At 41.6% G+C, this 22,723-nt stretch overlaps 1 protein-coding gene across 2 annotated transcripts in view; it reads left to right on the top strand.

Annotated features, from left to right (window-relative positions):
* Window positions 1-18,129, top strand: part of pdgfrb (platelet-derived growth factor receptor, beta polypeptide) — a 31,798-nt gene extending 13,669 nt beyond the window's left edge. For both annotated transcript variants that reach the window (XM_036547906.1, XM_036547907.1), the window contains exons 2-23: window positions 2,391-2,468; window positions 2,831-3,112; window positions 3,341-3,598; window positions 4,197-4,327; window positions 4,634-4,802; window positions 6,888-7,071; window positions 7,233-7,348; window positions 7,936-8,059; window positions 8,636-8,847; window positions 9,098-9,192; window positions 9,657-9,789; window positions 10,019-10,123; window positions 10,426-10,536; window positions 11,043-11,196; window positions 11,888-12,054; window positions 13,234-13,352; window positions 13,946-14,068; window positions 14,476-14,587; window positions 16,237-16,336; window positions 16,466-16,571; window positions 16,678-16,913; window positions 17,873-18,129. In XM_036547906.1, the coding sequence (XP_036403799.1) occupies window positions 2,420-2,468; window positions 2,831-3,112; window positions 3,341-3,598; window positions 4,197-4,327; window positions 4,634-4,802; window positions 6,888-7,071; window positions 7,233-7,348; window positions 7,936-8,059; window positions 8,636-8,847; window positions 9,098-9,192; window positions 9,657-9,789; window positions 10,019-10,123; window positions 10,426-10,536; window positions 11,043-11,196; window positions 11,888-12,054; window positions 13,234-13,352; window positions 13,946-14,068; window positions 14,476-14,587; window positions 16,237-16,336; window positions 16,466-16,571; window positions 16,678-16,913; window positions 17,873-18,017 (3,231 nt within the window). In that variant the 5' untranslated portion in view covers window positions 2,391-2,419 and the 3' untranslated portion in view covers window positions 18,018-18,129. The remainder of the gene's footprint in view (window positions 1-2,390; window positions 2,469-2,830; window positions 3,113-3,340; window positions 3,599-4,196; window positions 4,328-4,633; window positions 4,803-6,887; window positions 7,072-7,232; window positions 7,349-7,935; window positions 8,060-8,635; window positions 8,848-9,097; window positions 9,193-9,656; window positions 9,790-10,018; window positions 10,124-10,425; window positions 10,537-11,042; window positions 11,197-11,887; window positions 12,055-13,233; window positions 13,353-13,945; window positions 14,069-14,475; window positions 14,588-16,236; window positions 16,337-16,465; window positions 16,572-16,677; window positions 16,914-17,872) is intronic.
* Window positions 18,130-22,723: the final 4,594 nt, after the last annotated feature.

Here is a 22,723-nt window from a genome sequence, read left to right as displayed (position 1 = left end):
TTTTTTTCTCCGTTTTCTCTGTTTTCCAGCTCTGTTGTTACTGTGGCCATGGGGATGATCAAACAGGAAATGGCAGAGCAATTTTGTATTTTGACTTGGTCTTTTCAGAGCAGTTCCTTTTCTTTGAAAGTTTTGGTTGAATCGTAGCTTGAATCTGACTTCAGAGGCTAGAGTAGAATATGGAAGTAAGCATTTATTTACTCACATGTGGTCTTGTCATCCCTTGCAAAATCTGGTGGTGGGAAGCTATCATACATTTCTTTGTTTGTTATCCTTCAAATCAAAGCATTTTCTTCATAAAGAAATTCAGCATTTGTTTCAACCATATAGCAAGGCTTCATCAGTATGTATCCAACTGTTTCCTTTCAAAAACACCCAAGTTCACAGCCACGACCCAGCCGTATTACTAAGCTTTCTTCCAAAGCGGAAGAGAAAAAGCATCTACCCACTCATACTCATGTCAGGAGAGATAAAAAGAGGGACATGCTCTGTGTCAGACTGGTTGAACCTCAGATCATAGACCATTAGATGCACGCCCTCACAACTTCCTGCCATCCCGCATGCTGAGACAGCAGGATTATTTGTGAGGACATTAATGATGTCAGGGTCACTGAGAGGGTGTTGCTAGGCTGAGAGGCCCAGACTCTGCGGCTGTGCTGCAGAGTGTCTTTGCTAATTAGCAGCCCTGTCATTGCCGTGCACATGTGGCTGTCCATGTTTATAATGCTTTTTTTTGCATCGCCCTATTTTGGAATCGCTAATTGTATACCGCGGTAGGCTCGTCCCGCCGAGACAACCTCTGAGCTCGCAAAGGAGTGGTGAGACAAGATGAACACAGTGCTCTGATACACCCGCACGCAGCCAACGGTTATTTTACCACACTGTAAGTCACGCGGCGCACTAAAGCGGAGTGGCTTCTCGTTGGAAGACAGTCACCAGCCCGCTAAATCAGTACAAATTCCAGGCATCTGACAAATCCCAGGGTTCCTGAGAGTAGTAAGACAAGCGATGCCTGCCAATATACACACCCCTATGCCTGGCAGAATGAAACCGATTTGCTTGGCCATCGGGCTCTGAGTCATCATTGGTTGATGACATAGCTGGGGTCAAGTCCGAGCTGTAAAATTGCACTGTTTTTATTTCGTATCTCAGCTGTTTGAGAAAATGTCTCCTTAAACATGTTTTTGTAATATATTTTTATTTCATTATACAGACATATGGTCACATTCAGTTTTAAGGGACATTCATTGAATGCCGTAGATAAGAAGCTATGTTACTACGTAGAGTAAGTGTGGTTTATTTTTTGCAGCATTTAATAAACAGATATTAAGCAGGTAGTAAACAGTTAATAACAACTTCCTCTTTGGTTGTTGGTATAACACTTAGGAAGTTAAGACATTGTGCATAAAAAGTGTACATATTAACATCAGAATGTGACTTTCGGAAGCAATGCATCCAGCTGAAATGGTTCTAAAGAATTTCATTCTACTTTTTGCCAGTTGCGGTTCCTTTTGGTAGCAGTATCCTGTGAATAGTTATTATACCATCTACGCATCAAAAGGATATTTTTAGAGGGTTTCGGAGTTCGCTTTCTATCTAAACTGTGAAAAGGTGCCATCAAAGGGAAATACAGCTGCCTGACACACAAAAAGAGCAAAGGGTTTATGGTATGCTTACTTTATAACTTCTAAAATTAACAACAGAAATGAGCTTTTGGTGAGAATAATCATACATACTACAAAATAAATGTATCTCTAAGCAAAATACAATACAGCGGGTTGATGAACATGTGAGAATCTATTGGATGGAGTGCATCGGAATCCTTCTGGACATTGTGTGTATATTTTGCATACTTTGTGCTCCTTCCTGGTTACAACTAATTAAGGTTTATTTAAAGTGGACCAGTGTTAAATGTGATGGAACATTTGGAGGAAGATTTTCTATGGAATACATTTCCAGATTCCATGTACTGTACTACAGACAATCTTTGGTTATGCACTTGGAAATTCGAATCTTGCTTGTACCTAATGCTGTTGGGGTGAAGGTCTGTCAGTGATGTTCAGACAAATTGGAGCGTTTGTATACCTACTGGAGCACCTGCATAAAATTAACTGAAAGCTGTTACCAGATGGTGTCTCCATACAAATCTGCCAGTAACAACAGAGAGTCTGGAGCACTGTCAGGCTCTTGGGGCATGAACACTTCTGCATAGCTGTTTGAACTTAAACGGAAAGCTCACATTTCCAAGTGAAAGGGAATATTCAGGCTATAAGATCAAAATGGTGGTGGGGGGGTTTTCCTTTATTCGAAACCTCATGTCCAATGGTACATTTTTCTGCTTTGTGCACATGTCTTGGTTGGTGAAGATTGTTTTTGCCTTTTTTTGCCAGAATAATACTGCACACCATCTTGCTTTACCATGGTGAAGGGAAGGACAAGCGTGATCCCCCTGGCAGCTTGCCTTGCAGGTGAGGGACAGCAGAACTGAAGCAGCAGTGAAAAATCAGACTGATTTTTCCATTAACCGGTCCAGTTAAACATTGAAGCTGAAACATCTTTACCGGCTGGTGTTTCTTAAGAGAACAGAAACAAATCTAAATCAATGCAACATTAAAGAATGAGCAAAAGACTGAGCTTTGCAAGCATCATGGGAGAAAGAGTGCATTATTCTGTCCAGCCAGAAATGCTCTCAGATTCTTTTTGAATATCTTACGTGGCTTTCATTGATACTTCAGCACGATACCTCAGTAAGGATGCTGCTGATGTTTATAAACATGATAAACACATGTGTTTGTGATAAACATGTCTGCTTGTCTGTTTGTTTTTAAAGCTCTTCTTCAGTTTTGTCCAGTCAGCCACAGCTTGGAAATCTCACCTAGCACTGAGGTGGTCGTCCTGAACGCCAATGGCTCGTACTCTGCCACTTGCTCCGGTTGGGAAAAGGTAACCTGGATGCACAACTTAAAGGAGAACATAACAGGGGTGCAGGTACAGAACGGACCCTCCTACAGCACCCTCACTCTGGAGAATGTGTCATGGAAACACACCGGAATATACACCTGCATGGAACTGTCCTCAAGTGAGACCAAGGAGATCTCAGTGTTTGTGCCAGGTGAGAGCTTCGGGTTGTGCCAGCTGTTTAAGTGCTCTGGCAAGGATGGGTTGACATTCGAGTGTTATCATGGATGCGTTGATATGGATATGTCTTTGAAGTGGTCTTTTCAGCTTTAGGTCACACATACTTCCACTTCCAACATAGTTTTTTTGGGTTACTGTTAGGTTTTAGTGAAAGGTTTACACTGACATGAAGTCTGACTCCTCTCTTCTCTGCTCCCCCCAGACTCTGAAGTTTGGTTCCTTCCGGTTGACCATGGCATGGTGACGAAGACAAGTGATGAAGGCACCATCCCCTGCATGGTGACCAACCCCAAGATTAATGTCACCCTGTATGAGAAAGCCAACGGCATGCCCCTGGATGTTGAGTATAATCCCCTCAAGGGCTTTACTGCCGCCCTAGAGGACATGACTTACATCTGCAAGGGGGAACTGAACGGTGTTGAGAAAGAGTCCCCTCCATTCTACGTTTTCAGCATCATTGGTGAGTTCTCACTAATTGCCTGCTCTGAATATTGAATCTCACTGCTCTGGTGAGAAGTTATTTAAAGCACAGATTTAAAGCACCGATATGCAGTAGTCTATTTCGCCACCCTTGTCTAGTCAGGTTTCACAAATTAACTTGTGGTAGGGTTTGAAGAGTCTCATGCTCACACTCACTGGTCTGGGAGTGTTGTGAGCTTGGTCTGACATAGTTGCTCATTCGAGTTGAATGGATACACTTGTTCTATTGTGCTGGCAGTCACTCTGGATAAGAGCGTCTGCTAAATGTAATGTAATGTAATCCAACCACAAAGAGGTTGTGAGTAATGAATTTCACCAAACTTTATTCATTTGTTTATTTTCTCACACATTTTTAATCCCTTTCAGCTACTGCTGAACTCCTAGTATTGCATAAAAAAGAAAAAATAAATGCTTTAATTTTCATGCTAAAAAAAGGACAACAAAACATGTGGTTAAGATTAAGTTTGAGCCAGACTGTGACAGATTAAGATATCGTGCATGGTCAATGATTCACTTCAATGCTCTTCTAACAGTGCAATGTCTTCCTTTTTTTTTTTTTTGTTGCTGACTCACTTCAGTCCCAGATGACATAGAGCCCTACATCAATGCCTCGAAGACCGTGCTGAGGCAGGGTGAACCTCTCACGGTCAACTGCACCATTCACGGAGTGCAACTGGTCTTCTTCTCCTGGGTCTACCCGCATAAGGAAGTGAGTGGGAGGCCCAGCAGTGTCACAGCGTTTACCCAGCTGATTCTCACTAGTCTTCAGTGCGGGATTAATCAGATCAAGATGTTAGGCCTCCACTTCCGTCCCACGAATGCAGATTCATAAAAGCTGATAAAGTGAGGACATATTTTTCACTAAAAACAGAGAGATAAAGCCACAGTTAAGTGCGGTGGTAATCTTTGTGGGATATCTCTGCTCTATGCATTTCAAAGCTGCTGCAGTCAGAGGTGTGGGGAGGATTTGAAGACGTACAGCAAAGTATGTTCACCCTGTTTCTCTCCCCCCCAGAGCGGTGCACTTATTGAGCCACTCACCGATGTCCTCTCTGCCACAAGCATGCGTTCCTGCCTCATCATCCCCAACACCACAGTGGACAACTCCGGAGAGTACCACTGTCACGTCCACGAGAGCGTGCAGGATCAGAGAGCGTCCGACGCCATCTTCATCAGAGTCCTTGGTGAGTCGTGACTTCAAGCACACACATTTAAACAAAGGCCACACGAGGCTCTTACCTGAAAAAAAGCATCTTCACTAATTCACAGTGGACTTATCGCTTAAGGTGCAGCTAGAATGGGGATCTGAAATGAATCTGAATTTTCTTACAAAGTGTAAGAGCATACTGGATGTTTTGAAACCTCTCTTTAAAAACACCTTGAATGTGTACATCTAAAAAAATTTAAACACTTCACACAAGACATGTTTTATTGGGATTTGCTGACCTAAGGTTTTTTTTTTGTTTTGGAGGAAAGCATGCTTTTTATGTCGTTGAGCAAATAGGAAACCTGCATTTTGGTTTCTGTGAGGCTTGGCACACGCTCGGTCCTGTCTGTGAATGCTGACTCTATCCTTATGTGAGATGACTCAAAATCAAATTTCCCTTCTTTAAACCCGCAGAGCCAAAAGCGTACAATGGCATGGCTTCAGCCGGGCCGGGCGTGCGAGCTGTGAGACTGGCACCCCTGTTGGTTCTGACTGCCAGAAATGTAAATGAGAACTCCCTACCAAGGCTGCAAAGTTAAATAGAAAGGCTTGTTGTTATTCTAGGGTTTATAGTGGACGCTGTCAGCTAAAGAAAAGTGAAAAAAGGCAAGCGGCAGCATGGAGTTGTGGGTTGCAGGGCATGAAACCAGTATTTTGTGGGGTTAAATCCCCCCCTGCTGCATCCTTCTTTTCTCCTGGGGTTTGCATAACTTGGAGTGCTTTCACATGAACTGTGGACTATAGCACTGTGTCTGTTGCTGCTAAGCTATGGCATTAAAATGCATGCATTCATAAAAACTTCATTGGAGATTGATGTGTGTTGTGTGTGTCATGACAGACCTAGCATAGCTTCTTGTTAGGCAACAGAATTTTTACAGGCTTGCCTGTATGCCAATCTGTTGGTTTAATTTATCCATACAGGCTAACTGTGGGTTTAAATTGTGAATTTAAATGTTATAAACTTCTCTTGCTGCTTTTGTTTCTTTAGCTCCCCAGGTCACTACCCTCATTGTGTGATTATTTTTGCTCATTTTCATTTTATTAGAGGGATACACAACCCGAAAAACAAACACACACTTCTCACTATTTACTTCCTGTTCTCACTGTTGTTATTGTTATAAGAATACAGGGCAACTTGGTGGAAGGTACTTCCTGTAGCCTGTGAGTTTTTCTGAAGACCCTTTATCGGCACCCGCTACAAAACGCACCACTCAGAATTCAAATGTCACATGAGTGCTGTACTTTTCTAATACAACTGTGTCTAATATTTGTGTACGTGTTCCCAATTTAATCAGTGGCTGCTGGGTTGAGATGAAATTGGACACCCCACACCCCCCAACCCCTAATCCCCCAACCCCCCAGCACCTCCTTCCCCTCCTTCCCCCAGGGCATGCTCAGTTTGGCAGGATCACCTGTATGGGCTCAGCTTTGAATCAGAGATTCATATGGAGGCGTATAATACATGCTATTTTTCCTATCTGTCTGAGGCACCCAGACTATCCGGGTTTTATCTCAATTGAAACAGGTGAAGCATGCCCAAGTCCACCTCCACACAAACAAAAGGCTGTAATATACTGCTTCTCCCAAAGTGATGGATTACAACCCCTTTTTAGCTGTGGTAATCAGAAGCATTCTTGGATGAGACCATGACAGGAATATGTGGTCCAGTTATCAAGCCTTCACTCTGGAAAACTCTGCCACAGTCTGCTCTAGATCCTCCTTTGCAGATTTTCTATACATTTTGTCATATATGATGATGCAGTGCTCCCAACCTTGTTTGTAAAGTGTGGATTCCAGAGTGCAGTACAATGCTATAATAGTCTTCTACTTACTAAGAATTTTGAACCCCCGTAGCTACATAAGAATAACTACATGAGAATGACTACATAATTCTCTCTAGACTCTATGGACTTTCTCAAGTTTATTTTTGCCTTCTGCACCACTGGTCCTAGCTGTAATGCTACATTTTAAGAGGGTGGTGTTGGTTGGAGAACAGGTGGAGCACAGACTTGGTGAGAATGTCACCACCTCAAATGTCACAGTGGAAACTTTCTCTCTCCAGATCAAGGCTTTGTGACTGTCACCTCTGACCTCGGGAGGAATGTTTCGGCCAAACTGCACGAGAGCATCGAAATCAGGGTCAACATAGAGGCCTACCCCAGACCCCAGGTGCGCTGGACCAAGGACCACGGGGCCCTCGTCGGGGATACCATCTCCGTGGAAACCAGGCAGCTGGATGAGATCAGGTAACCAGGCCTCCACAGCTTTGCTAGACCAAACTGTATTATGAAACTTGTATGTGTCTGAAAGTGCAACAGAACTGGCGTGCAGAGTTTTGGCTGGGTGTGTAAGCGAGACTGCAACAATCAAGCTCTTGGGTGTCTTGTGTGTTTTTCCTGATTCACAGATACATCAGCATTTTGACCCTAGTGAGAGTCAAGATGGAACAGAGGGGCCTGTATGTCATTCAAGTCGAGAACGAGGATGACGTCAAGGAGCTAACATTTGACCTGGAGGTCAAAGGTGAGAAAACCATAACCAAGCATGACCACCCACACCGCTAGCTAGTTTGCCCTTCCAGACAAACACTTTTTCTATCCTCTAGGCGTTCTATGGTGTTCATGGAAAGATTTAAATATCAGGGCCAGTACACACTGAGCAAAAACTGAGTGACCTATGCTCCTATGCTGTTCTATGAAAAAATGTCAGCAATTGAAATGCAGTGCAATGCAATATAGATTCATGTAGCACCTTTAGTCCTTGTAGCACCTGATGGTGGTTGGATGGTGGAGTCAAATGCCAGCTCAAACAGAGGATCTGGAGACAGGATTTAGGTCTATAACAGTTAGACCTCACAATTACCATTAAATATGAATGTGTAAATGTGCATCTTGAAATTACGTTTTTTTAAAGAGCCCGGGATGAATCTAAACATAAATCCGGTGAAAGGCATTTAGTTGGAGGCACCAAACACATTCAGACTCAATAAGCACTCATGAAACTGATTTATGAAGTTTTGCAATTAATGGATTGGGGAGCACATAAGCCTTATGATCATGATGCATTCAGCAGCATGTGTGTGTGTGTGTGTGTGTGTGTGTCCACTACAGTTCCTCCACAGATCGTGGACCTGTCTGATTACCACCTGGCAGACAAGACGCATGGCGTGGTGTGTGTGGCAGAGGGGGTACCTTCTCCCAGAATCCAGTGGTACAGCTGTGACAGCCTTCACAAGTGAGCAAAAGCCTCTGTAATGATTATGTGTGCTGCACTTCCTCCACTAGAGGGCAGTGTGGGGACTTAATGCACAGGCAGGACCTTGTTTCAGGGATTTTGTGTACAAGCAAATTACAGAACATTAAGAGATGATCAGAATGATGACACTCCAAAATAAAGGTAAAATGTACAGTGCACTCACAGAGAGAATAGTGCATGCTATGAGGAGTGCAATAATCATATACAGTACCAGTCAAAAGTTTGGACACACGTGATTAAGATAATGGGAAACATGAATGCAAAGACATTTTGATCTCAAGACTCATGTTTAAAAACTTGAAATTTGTTTCTTAGATAAATATAAATGATGAAGTTGATGCCAATATATACATTTTTTTTCCAAAGATAGTTTTGATTCGTTGAACACGTTTTTGCTCAATGCATAATTCCATTAGTGTTGTTTCATTGTTTTGATGTCTTTCCTGTTATTCTAAAATGTGGAAAATAGTAAAAATAAAGAAAAACCCTTCTATGAATAGATGTGTCAAAACGTTTGACTGGTACTGTACACATTTACATTTTTTATCTTTTCAGATGTAGTAATAAAACCACAGCATGGCAGCCTCTGGCTGCAGAAGCTGAGAATGTCAAAATTCACACGAACGAGAGCTACAACGAGACCCGCAAGATCAGCCAGGTGCGGAGCGCAGTCACCTTCCAGGGCCTGCAGAAGATCATCTCTGTTCGCTGCGAGGCCGTCAACGAGAAGGGGCAGAGAGCGCGGGACATCAAGCTGGTGTCAAACTGTACGTAGAGCCACGTGGGAAATTTAAAAATGCTCGTAAAACGCGTAACCCCCCCCTTTCACCGAGCGCCCGCTAAAATGCAGTGCAGGCCTTACAACAACAAAAAGCGTTTGAATCGGTTTAGCTTAGCTGGCTGTAAGATGCGTAGCCACGAGGACTGAGCGCTGTGACCTTTCAGCGGTTTCACGGTTGGCTGGTGCTGTGCGTGTTTACGGCCGGAGCTGTGAGTGCCTCTTCTCTGTTCCTGCAGCCCTGTTCTCCCAGGTGGCTGTGCTGGCAGCCATCTTGGCCCTGGTGGTTATAGCTGTGATTTTCATCATCATCCTGATCGCAGTGTGGAGGAAGGTAGGCCCGAAAGCATTGTTTTACATTGCATTACATTACATTACATGACATTATTGGCGTTTAGCTCATACAATATTGGCTAAATCTTATCCAGAATGACTTACATAGGTTAGAGTTTTTACATGTTATCCATTTATACAGCTGGATATCTACTGAGGCAATTGTGGGTGACATACCTTGCAAAAGAGTACAACAGCAGTGCCCTAGTGGGGAATTGAACCAGCAACCTTTTGGTTATGAGTCCTGCTCCTTACCACCATTTTACACTGCCGCCCTACCCTAATCCCTTTGTTCACTACATAAATTAACGTAAATTAAGTTACCCAGCTGCCTCAAATTTGTTTAATGGGTTATCATATCTAGAAATGAAGCCAGCAGTACCAGGGCTGTGAAATGCTCCAGATGAAACAGTATGGAAGTCCTTCCTAAAGTCAGCCACCATACTGCCGGCGTGTTTGTTTCAGAAACCTCGCTACGAGATCAGGTGGAAGGTAATTGAGTCTGTGAGCTCTGATGGACACGAGTACATCTACGTGGACCCCATTCACCTGCCCTACGACTCGGCCTGGGAGATGCCACGCGACAGCCTCATACTTGGTGAGGGAGGGGCCACGATATTGTAAATGACGATCCAATGCATCCTAAACTATCCTTGCACTTACAGCTGCCCTTATAAATTGTGGTGGCTTTGAGTGTGAAACGTATCGCTGTTTACATTGTCATTTGGTTACTGCTACGGTTATGATAACCCCAGAGCCTCTCATCCCAACATGGCAGGTTTTAGTCAAGGTTTGCAGGCTTTTTCTGATGCTGTTTTGTGTTTCAGGTCGTACTCTGGGATCGGGAGCTTTCGGCAGGGTCGTGGAAGCCACTGCTTATGGCCTCGGTCACTCCCAGTCCACCACCAAAGTCGCTGTGAAAATGCTCAAATGTAAGTGGTAGTACCCAGCCAACTAATTGGTTTTTGGCATACCAATCAAAGAGTGTTTATCACTGAAGAGACTATGTACTAGTCCTGTTCGCTTGTCCAACATGTGAGCTGAGGAGTTCTAATGATGGAACATTCAGTTCAGCAAAGGAAGTGTAGAACTTTCAACATGAAGACCACAGAGGCTATCATCGTGTTTTACTGAATAATCTCTTCAACCGCTGTACTGATGTGTTCAGTCCACCTCATCACGGGGCGATCAGCCACCGGAAATCCTGAAGTCCTCTCTGTTTTCTGAACTTTAGCTACAGCGAGGAGGAGCGAGACGCAGGCACTGATGTCAGAGCTGAAGATAATGAGCCACCTGGGCCCCCACCTTAATATTGTCAACCTGCTGGGAGCCTGCACAAAGCAAGGTGAGGCTCAGCTGGCCTACAGGAAGGATGGGGAGGGAAGGGACCCTCAGCTGGGTGCTTCTGTAATTCAGCTCATCTGATGCTTCTGTTTAACCCTTGCTCCAGATATCACTAAACGTAAAACAACAAAGCAATCTATTTCATTTTCTACACTCACTGGTGTTTTTTTAAAGCTATTGCAGTCTATTTATACTTTACTGGTTTAGTCCAAATAGCTTGCATGCATAAATGACAAGAGCACAATAATGGTTAAAGCTCAGCACACGACCTGAAGGGGTTTTAGTCAGAGGTGGAGTTGCTGTTCCCTGGAGTAAGGGCACAGTAACTTCCCAAGTTGATCATGAAGAAAAGAAACAGCTGTGGATATTTGGTTACAAATGTGAAACTGTCCCTCATGCAACCCTTGTGTCCACTAAGAAGATAGATAGTATACTCTGTTCTAGAGCTTGTAGTCTATCAGTTAAAGAACCGTTCCTGAAACATTTTTTGTTTGCTCTGTGGTGTAGGCCCCATCTACCTGGTAACCGAGTACTGTCGCTATGGAGACCTTGTGGACTACCTGCACAGGAACAAGCACACCTTCTTGCAGTATTATGCAGACAAGAGCCGCAGGGAGGCGGACATGTGTGTCAACAACGTGCCTGACGGCCAGGGGAAAGGGTGAGAGCCAATACGCTGATCACAGCCGACATCCACTCAGCGTGTGATATCATCTGCTCAACTTAACACACTGCATCCAGCAATGTAATGCTGAAACAGCTAGAACCAGCCTTTTCACCTGAAAGGCACCTAGTTCTGTTCTCTGAAGACCTAATAGTAGTTACTTCACCATCCTTATTTAGCATGCATACAAAACATTGATACGTAAAACTTGCTTCAGATTTTCTGGAAAAAAGTCAATAAGTATTCAGTAAGGGACCCCAACTTAATAACCGACCTTCACTTCGATTTCTAAACGCTCGGTACATCAAACCCAAATGCTGCCTGTGGGTTACCATTTTCCCATAGGACTGGCCTAGGTGCCTTTCAGGATGACGAGACAAGATTCCAGTGAAAGTAAACTGAAAGGACAGCAGACAGGCTCTGTGTCTAAGACCTTTGGACCTTATGTCAGGAACATAAAAAACACAGCAGTCTGCAGAGGAGCTGGGGGAGTGGTGGTTAGGGCACCAGACATCACCCGAGGGTCATGGATTTAAATCCCAAGTGACACACTTCCGTTGAACCGTGCATGCACTTCTGCTGCCGCTGTGTAGTCCAGATGGATGTGTTGGCTGCAATGAATCCAGGCCGGGGCAGATAAGGGCATTCGCTTCAGTGAATTACCAATGTAACCACTCTCTGCATGCAGCTACGTGTCGTTTGGGAGCGAGTGTGACGGTAACTACATGGACATGAGCAAAGACGACACCATGGAGTACGTGCCCATGCAGGAGCTGACCGACAACATCAAATACGCCGACATCGAGCCGTCTGTTTACGAAACGCCCTACCAGCAAGACCTCTACCACGCACAAGGTGAATGAGAGAACGACACGAGTCAACATGCCAAAACCTTTGGATAATAATAATAAAAAAAAAACATAATAAAAGATAATCAAAGGGCAGCAACATACTGAAATATCCCCAGAGCCTGTATATTTAAGCTGTGGAACACTTGCGTGTGGTTGGACATGTATAGCAGGCAGCTGGTGTGCACATGGCAATGAGTGTCAGGAAAGAGGAAGTTTAATGTTCCCTTTGATTTGTGACACGCACCTAGGGCTCCGGGGCAGCGTGGCTTTAGTTCCGGAATGTTCCAGAGTCGCTGGCGTTCACTCAGACCAGCAGCTGCGGCACAGTCAAATGATTATACCATAGCAGACCTAATGTGCAGTACACTATGTGTGAGCTCACAGTGTGTATTATACACACAGATATAAAGACGTAGAATACCTTCATGATTCATGACTGTAAGACAAACCTTAGGTACATTACAGTATCCATTTTTCATATGGCTAACCGAGGAAAGATGGCAAGCAGTCACATATATGGTTTTCATAATAAGATATTGGCATTTCAAGTAATTTGATATTCAAATGTCAAACGCCCATTTTTGGCCTCATTGAATTTAAGTGTTTTCTGTGTAAATAATGACTGCAGAGGTCTGTATTCAGTCATACTTTGAGGCAGAAGAATAAAAAGAATTCATGAATATTAACTGAATCCTGTTACACCAGGGAATTGTCTTTGTATCCAGATAAATTCAGATATAACAACTGAACAGGCACTGTTTCCTCTAGTGATAATTCTCCACAAGCTGCTCATTCAGTCAGTGAGTGAGCCATTTATAGCACTAACATTTCTACTTAGCTTCAGTGTTAGTGAGTTTTTCAGGAAGTGAAAAATTTTCATTGTGACATTTGTGAACACATTTTCCTATAAAAGTGTATACTATAGTCCTAGGTCAGATATTGCTCTGAAAGTCTTGAAAACTTTACAGCACATAGATGTGGACAAATTGCACTTCTCAATGTGGAAAAATCCAGCATGGTAAAAATGCAGACATAAGGCTATGTCATGACTCAGGGGATGGGCTGCTTCCTCTGAGGCAGAAGGAGCTGACCCTGCAGTCTTCTGGGCCACGCATTGCTCATCCCTGCTCGGATAGCCTGTGCGACTTGGTTAAATGTCTCCTTCTTTCCGGCCCCTCTGCAGGTGAGGACCGGGTGGACACAGCCCTGGTCATCAGCGACTCCCCCATACTGAGCTACTCTGACCTGGTTGGATTCAGCTTCCAAGTGGCCAAGGGCATGGAGTTCCTGGCCTCCAAAAACGTGGGTGACAATAATAGCCTGTCGTTAACATCATCATCTGGGTTGTCATAACTTAACAATACTGTAGCAATAGCCAAATGACAGTGTAAACAGTAAGGGCTGTCACCTCATTTGCTGGAAAAAAGCATTTTGAGGAAGCACCAGGAAAAATGTTAGATTTACAAAGCACTCACTAAGCAATTAGTGGCAGAAGTTGCCCATAAGTGCTGATCTAGGATTAGATTCCTCAATCACTCTTCTAACCTTAACCTTTACAAGCTAACCGGCATAATTGGTCCTAGATCAGCACGAGTGGGTAACTTCTGCCTGGAGCATCATTTGCGCAAGATTTTTTGATAAATGTTTCGTACGTCCAACCAAACACTTTCCCTGGGTTTAATTTTATGTAGAACAAAAAAGGTGCCTTTTAACAGAGGAACCACACTATCACATTTGTTAACAGACAACATACACTATAATGGAGATTGAAGACCATGTTTAAAAAGTGATTAAATATGTTAAGCATTGTTCTTAAAAACCAAAAAGGACCTGGAATGGAGAAGATCTGGTGTTCCAAAGGTACTACATCTAAGAGATTCTTGGTCATTCTGCAGTGTGTCCACCGTGACCTGGCTGCAAGAAATGTGCTGATCTGTGAGGGGAAGCTGGTGAAGATCTGCGATTTCGGCCTGGCCAGGGACATCATGCATGACTCCAACTACATCTCCAAGGGCAACGTGAGTCAGTGACAGGGATAGCCTTTGACCTTTAGCAGGACTTCCCTTTAGTTCCACTTACATTGTACCACTTTGCACCACTAACATTTCTGCTTAGCCTCAGTGTTTCTGTGGAGGAGTTTTTTTTTCCCAGGAAGTGTGTAAAATTGTTTTCCCTTTATATATATTTCCCTTTTATAATTGTTTTACCTTTTTATACATAAGTGAATGTCAGCCTCAGTGGTTGTGATGCCTCCGCGAAGTGAAGAAATAAAGACTTATCTATGGCTAACTGCAGTAATCTCTGCTCTAGTCATCATAATCAGCATCTGTACCAAGTTGTTTTCTGAAATTGCATTTGAAGCATGAGAAATAGAAGCCACACACCAGAGATCTGACCTTTATCTTCCCTGTTTTGGGCCCTACAGACATTCCTGCCCCTGAAGTGGATGGCGCCGGAGAGCATCTTCCACAACCTGTACACCACCCTGAGTGACGTCTGGTCCTATGGTGTTCTGCTGTGGGAGATCTTTACTCTGGGCAAGTACTGGTTCTCTCAGCTGTCAATCATCACCCAGCCACAAAATGTCCCCCTAAAAGGTTTAGTCATTGCTCATCCCTTCATTCATTCCTTTATTTATCTGAACGTGCATCCACCACCCATCAGTTAGTTTTCTTATTAATTCATTTGTATAATTCATTCATCCACTCCTCCATTATCCATTCATTCATTGCTATGTACGTTGGTTGACAACCAACGTCATAAAGACATCAAGACAAACAAGTCCTTTCCAGTGTTAACACTAATGATACTATATTCATACGGTGCTTCTCAAATGGAAGTTAAAAGCACTGAAGTGGCACTGCATCTGCATTTTGCGATCAAAATGCAGAATTCAAGGGATTAAAAAATAAAATTAAACCTTAAAAGACAGAGGGAAAAAAAGGATATAGTCACGGGAGAAAAAAAAGTCTTGTGTTGCGTGGCATTCATGGACATTTTATCGGAACAAGCATTTAGAAAAACCACAGAAAGACACTGAAGATAACTGTCTTACTGAACTCCAGGTTTACACATTGCCAATTCAGATGGCAACGCGTAAAACACAAATCTGCACCTAGCAACTCCTTAGAAATGTGAGGACTGAAGCTTTCAGTGAATTTTCAAACAGGTTTATATTTAATTCCATGCTGAATATGAAATTCAGCCTTTTCTTGACTGACAGTATCTGCCAAAATCTTCAAAGGCAGAATTCGGCTTTATAGCTCCAAACATGCTTAACTGAAAAACACAGCTCCAAAACTTCAACCAACAGCTGAGTTGATTGCAGTTACCAGTTCACCAGGCAAAGGTGCAGAAGTGTGAATTTTCACAGTTCTGGTGCAAAACAAAATCAGCCTCATGTCCTTTTGGAGTAAATGCTCAGTGTTTGACTCCCAACAAAACAAAACAAAACAGTTATTCAGGGGAAGATTCAGCATGAAGCATGAAGTTTTAAATTTTTCAGAGTAAAAGAAAAACAACTGTTCTTTATTTGTGCTGCAAATTTACGTCACATTGTCACGTTGAAAATGTCAACAATATGTTCTATAACTTTACATCAGCTCATGTCTGCGTTTTGCTCACCAAATCATATGATTATTCTCCATAGGAAATTATCAAAGGTAAGTCTGACGCCAGTGGCTTCAACCTCTGCCATCCAACCACAACCTTCCTCATTACTACAGAAAATGTATATGAAAGGGGGAGAATAATATAGAATTTGGAGTTAAGATGTGCATTCTATTTCCTTTCCATTTTCCATGTAACAGTCCTTCACTCCTTTGTCTGTGTTCTCTCTGAGTTCCAGTAATTGTCATTTTGGTTTTCCTTCCTCTTTCTTGTAGACAATTTCAGTTTTTTTAGAGATCCGTAATGAAACTTCTGCCCTTTGACTTTACAGTACCCGCACAAACTGGCACACAAACCTGTGTTCAGCTTGTTAGATGGTGCTGTGGAATGTGGCGGTTTTTGTCACGGTAACTAGATTGTTGACGGATGTGCTGTTCTTTGCCTCTGACATTGTTCTTACTTCCCGCTCCAATCATGATCACTTCATGGCTCTAAAATGACAGCCTTATAAGTCTCTATGGATGAGACTGTCGGCCCCAAAAAGATAATTAAAGTAGTTTTTACCACCTGATTGCAGGAGGGACCCCTTATCCTGACCTCCCCATGAATGAACTATTCTACAGTGCACTGAAGAGGGGGTACCGGATGACCAAACCAACTCATGCTTCAGATGAAATGTGAGTCTTAGTTATTTCGCCTCCTTATCTTTCCATGTGTCTTCCACTTTAATAACCTTTCTTTTCTTGTTAGCGTGCCTCTAACCCCACGTAGTCTCGGCTGAAGCTGTGCCTCACAATGTCTTCCAGTTACGATGTGATGCGGAAGTGCTGGGATGAGAAATTCGAGAAAAGGCCCGAGTTCTCCTTTCTGGTTCATACCGTGGGGAACATGCTGACTGACAGCTATAAAAAGGTAACTTGACTCATTCTAAAGGCGCTTTTGAGTGTTTTGCAGCCAATCAGATTTTTTTTTGTCACAAATAAAGACATTTTCCAAACCTCTGCTTCAACCGAAACAGAAATACAACCAGGTGAACGACAGCTTCCTCAAGAGCGACCACCCCGCTGTGGCCCGCACCAAACCCAGACTGCCTGGGCCCGTGCTGCCCCTGAACGAACCTGCAGCGGACATCAGGCGGGAGGCCGACGGAGCAGAGACAATGGCCTCCTACAACGAATACATCATCCCCATCCCGGACCCCAAGCCGGAGGAGAGCTGCGAGGAGGCCGACACACTCCCGGAAAGCCCCTCCAGGTATGGCCGGGGGTTCTGCCCGACTGAAAATAACGCAATTACGTCAACCGAGCGGCCGAGCGGGACACAAGCAGGAAATGAGACAGGAGAGTGACTCAAGGGGACTGTCCTGTGTTTCTCAATACCACGCCACCAGATGTGAGACAAAAAATAATTTTATCATGCAGGGCAGTATAGCCTAAGCATGTTAAACACATTTGAGTCAACACAGAAGATCCTCAAAAGGCTTTTCTTTTATGTTCCTGGTTTCTCTGTATTTTAACACATTTTAGCCCTCCCTAGCAAAACCCACCACTGTCCACCTCTAGCGACATTCTTAAGCGTAGTGATCTTGCATCACAATTTTTTTCACCTATTTCCTGTCCTATTGTTTTTACTGTCTTTAACCCCAAAAATGTCCACAAAAATAGGAGAATAAAAACAATCCCACAGACACCACTAATGAGGTCGTTACTGCACAGTCATTGAAACTTTTGAACAATTGAAACTCCTAAGAGAGAGGGTCTACCCTACTGTGTACATGCTGCACTGTAGTTGTGTCTTGAAATAGTTCACGTTAATAGAAGACTTGAATAAAGAGAGGTGATCAAACATAGACCATGGCACCTTGGGCAGGCTGTATACTACATGGTTTTGGTTGATGGTAAAAGTCATCAATCAAGCGGTCAGAAAAGGGAAAACAGGGAAAGATGGGAGATAGTCTACATCCTTGTGTCCCCAGTAAAGTAGAAAAAAAGTTTGATGTGCCCAGTGCCAAATTCCAGTGATTCATCAAGAGACATTCTTCCTCATTCTGTAGGGAAACAGAAGAGTCAATGCCATTCACAAATACATCAAGATAAGTTGGTGGCTGCAAGAAGCAGGTCATGTGATGTCCTTCCCCTGGATTTCCCATGTGGACATATCCACAGCAAGTCAATCAGTTTTATGTTTTTGTTTTTTTTTTTCTCCACCTATAGCTCTCAGGACCCTGATGAGGAAAGTGATTCCGTGTCCATAGAAACACCAGTCATCATTCCAGAGGAGGTGAAGCCAAGCCCGGCTGAGGAGGAGGAGCCTAAAGAATCCCAGGGGACACCAGATGTGGAAGAGAGCTTCCTGTAGATGCACAACGAACAGCCAAATCACCGCTATAAGTCTGCTGGAGGAGCCAATGTGGAAGCATCATCAGCTTGTAATTGTGGGTAAACCGAGTGTTACCTTTATATGTGCAACAGGCCACACTTGTGTATGCATAACATTCCTTCTAAAGGGTTGGTGATTTTACAGCCATATAGTGCTTAAAGAGTTGCAAATGTAATTTTAATGAAACATCTGTCAAGTTATTATAGATTTGTGATAAAATTGTTACGATACTTGGTTTTGAGGATAATACTTTTATTAAAAAGCTGGTCTTTTTATATTTTGCCTTCCCAAAACGATCAAAATTCTCACCTTTTTGAGGATACGTGTGGACTCAAGCAAGGTGTCAAGATCTTGTGGTTTTAAAAATTGCAGGAACATTCCAAATTCCCTTTCTTGTAGTCACATTTAATGAGGCAAATTGTTTAAGCTTAAATGGAGTGGAGACCGGTTATATGGGTGAATAAAACCCAGGAATAGTGTTTGGTTGGACAAAGCAAGCATTTTATGAATCAGTCCTGCCTTTGACCTGGCCCATCCAAACAAATATTTTCCCTGGGGTTGTCGCACACTCACTGAATTTATTTTCAACCCAAAACGAATGGCTTCGGTTTAGTAAACATGCTGCGATGGTGATTGTAAGGTACAATTCAAATAATATTTTTCAGAGAAAAGTCTAGGCTGCACTTTAAATATTCACTATAGACTACAGACTTTTTGAACTACAGTGATAGTCAATCACACCCTGTATGTCTCTGGATGTTGCATGTTGTGTCTTACAGTTTTCTGTTTATTAATGAAAAGAGTTATATGGAGAATATGGAGAGAGTAAGACGTTTATGAGAAAGATATCTCTCGTAAAAAAAAAAAAATTCTCTCAGATCACTTTACTTTATGAAGTTAAAGGTACGATATTTTTGTAACATATTGATTTAATCCCCTTCTTAGAGTGATTCAATGAACATTATAGCAAACTTATGTCCAAACATTATGAAAATCTATACGTTTTCATGTTGATTTTGGATCAAGTCAGTCCTCTAAATCTCTAGCACATGCCAATTTTAGGTTGTGCCACAGAGGATGACATGTTCATGACAAGTCAAAATATTGTGCATAAAACCTTGATACAGCCTCACCCCCCCTCCCCCCCAGAATAATCAATTAATAATGTGAGTTAAAAATGCATATCCATTTTCTGTTGTTTATGCTATGGTACATATTTTACTGTTCATCTAATCAATCCCTCTGGTGATCAGTAATATAAACACCAACAACAGCAATCATTCATTCTTTGTGAACAACATTTTCTATACTTGTGTTGGAGCAATTGCTGTGACTGTAGACACTGTATTTGAATTGTTATATGAATACATCTCTTTATAGCTGTATCACTGCCAGACACTGTTGTTTAGACATCATAGTTATAGGACACAGTGTTAATATCATAGCATGTGTTTCATGGACAATTTCTGTGCATATAGGGCTTTATAAATTGTGTGGAGAATTTAAAGATCATCAGTATTCTATCATTGTTCATTTAATGTCAGCATATCCTTGGTTCTGTGTCATGCTCCCATTTAAAACCTAAAATCTAGTACCTAAAATCAAAATATTATTTTAAATGTTCTCATTTAAATTAAACGTTTAGAAATCTTATGCATTGATTTAAGGAGAGTACAATAACTATAGCAAATTTGCACTTTACAAAATTTCAGATGTAAACCATGATAATGATCATAAATCACTTAGTATGCAAACGTTTTTTTTTCTTTGTCTCGGCTGTATTCCATGTAAATGTAAAAAACAGGGAAAAGAAAGCATAGGTGGAATGCATACTTTATGCTACATGTGTACATTGTATGGTATTTATAATGCAAAACAGCAGTGACATCTTAATGACAAGGTAGTAAATGAACTGAGATTCTATGTGTTGCTTTTTAATTATGATCTTAATTTAACAAAGTGGAGAATAATCTGTAGCTTTTTATTAGGTCTGATCTTCTCCTCTTTTTTTATTATAATTAGTACATTATGATATGATTCTCATAAGACAAGAGCTATGAAATCCAATCTGGTATCAGAAACATCAATGCTGTTTTTGCTTTCCAAGTGTTCTGTGCTGTATGGCTCTGAACCAGGGTTCTAGTTAAGGTAATGTTGAACATGACAATCGAAAGACAACCATTGAATGAGAGAGCATTACAAAATACAGACAAATGTTTTTTTTCCTTACTTCTGAAATGATCATTGCTCGAATGCAGCAGTTTCTTAACAATCTCAAAATCATACTACAATAACATCAAATGAAGCATTTAGAAGCATAAGCAGAAACAATGATGAGACCTCTGTGGTTTGCATGGACAGTGGTAACACCAGAATTTGCACTGCAGATACAATCTGCCTAATGTATGATATGAATGATCTCCTCTGTTCAGTAAGACTTGGGTCAGTACTGTAACCTCATGTGTCATATCTACAAATAGCAGGAAGAGGAAATGTGATCAACTTCTCTTTAAGCAGAAATAATTGTTGCCATAGAGCTGATATTGTCTGGCATCTGACTCACGTCTGGACTAGAATGATACCACTTCTATATAATACGTACAGCTGTTATGATCATGTAATTATATACATTACATTTCTGTCCTGTCTCTGACAACACTGCACAAATGCATTCAGTTTTGTATTTTCTACTATTGTCTGAATGCTGTTTAAGAAACTAATTTCTTTCAGCAAAAAGAAAGCAAAAAATATGCCTCCCGTTTAACTCACAGTCAAGATTTCAAGAGAAAATAAAACTGTGAAATTAAAAAAAAAAAAAATCTTGCTTGAGCACACACACACACACACACACACACACACACACAAAATCAAATTATATAAATAAATGTATAAATAAAACAATGGAGACAATTAATCATAGCCAGTTGTTTTACGCCACATGCTCTGTGCATACTGCTGGTACCTATCAAAGGAACCACATGTGCCAAAATATCGGTCTTATATCTTCAGTACAAAAAATATATATATATTGTGAAGAGTCAGCGAAATGTTTGAATTTTTTTTTTCTTTTCTGTAATAAAATAAGAAGGTAGAATTAAAATTTTATTTCTTAAAGGAGCACTGTTTTGCCAAACATAGCCATTATATTTCATTTCTATAGACAGGATTGCTTGTCTGCTCACGTTGTTTTAAAATCTCAGTCTTATTATTGATTCAAGCCATCAGATAACCTACACAGACAAAACACCTGAGCCCTCTTCTATTTTTCAGTCACTGAAATATCTTAACAACACAAATGATCTTGCTTTGCTCAAGGTACTGATATTAACAGTGAAACCTCTCTGTATATTTGGTATATAGGTACGCAATGCACCACACATATTCTTTATACTCATTTGTTTATATGCCGCTAAGGTACCAAAGCTTTTAAATATGTTTACACATGTACTTTTTTTCTTTTTTAAAATATTTTGTATGTTATATAAATTTTTATATAACTGTAAAAAAAACTTTATAATAAAAATGTTACTGTTATCCCTGTTGTCATGTCATTAATCAAACTAACTTCATCCAAAGCTTTATGCAGCTTTTGGAGAATTTATATGGAGATTTTATAGGTGTGAGATTGCTCCACTGTGAGGAGTCAGTCATAAAGCATGCCAAGTTTTGCTGTCAGGGGGAACATAATACATACCTATACTACACCAAGAGTTCAGCTCACCTCATTTGAACATGCATAATTCAGATACCAGGTAATAATATTACTATCCCTTATTTAATTTAATGATTTTAAATTATTATTGTAATCATATAATTTTGTTTCAGTAATTCAGTCAACATTTATCCCTTAATTTCTATTGTTATTATTATTTAGTGTGCTATGAATGTGGCTGAGGTCGACACAATCCAGCATGTAATATTCAATGCAAATATTCAATGCAAAACCTAAATCTACCACACAATCGTTTGAAAGCACTTGCTCAGCATCCACTGCGCAGAACGTCAAGCACGGATAGAGCAGTTTAACTTTGCAATGGGTGGCAACAAATATTGAAATGGATGCATGACAATAATTGATGAAATTACATTACATTATTGGTATTTAGCAGATGCTCTCATCCAGAGCAACTTACATAGGTTACAATTTTTACATGTTACCCATTTATACAGCTGCATATTTACTGAGGCAATTGTGGGTTAAGCACCCTGCCCAACAGTAAAATAAGAGTGCCCCAGCAGGGAATCGAACTGCTCCTTACCAGTATGCTACACTGCCACCCCAATGTAAAGTGTAAAGAAATATAAAGTATTAAGTTATAAAATATCAGGAAAGATTATTGTCAAAGGCTCATAGGGACATCCTGCTGAGCCATCACACTATCTTGAAAGCACTCGTTTCTGAAGTAAGAGGACAATTTGTTCCATCACTGAGAGTCCAGAGATGGAAGAGTCACTCTACATTGCCACTCCACAGACGGCCCTACAATAGCAAGAGCCATCCCCTTTCTGTCCACAGCAGAATGACCAGGGGAGGGGGAGAGGTAGAGAGCGGGAGATAACAGTGTAAAGATACTCCCGTCATTTAACTCTAGGTACTCATAACGCCGAGTCCGAAAGGCACGATGATTGATGAATGCGACAAATCAATTAACCAAACAAACTATTTTGGAGGTGTGCAAGTCTGC

The sequence above is a fragment of the Megalops cyprinoides genome, chromosome 16 (assembly GCF_013368585.1).
Source record: "Megalops cyprinoides isolate fMegCyp1 chromosome 16, fMegCyp1.pri, whole genome shotgun sequence".
Taxonomy (NCBI): Eukaryota; Metazoa; Chordata; class Actinopteri; order Elopiformes; family Megalopidae; genus Megalops; species Megalops cyprinoides.
Note: the sequence above shows the minus strand (reverse complement) of the source record. Positions and strands in the feature narration are given on the sequence as shown.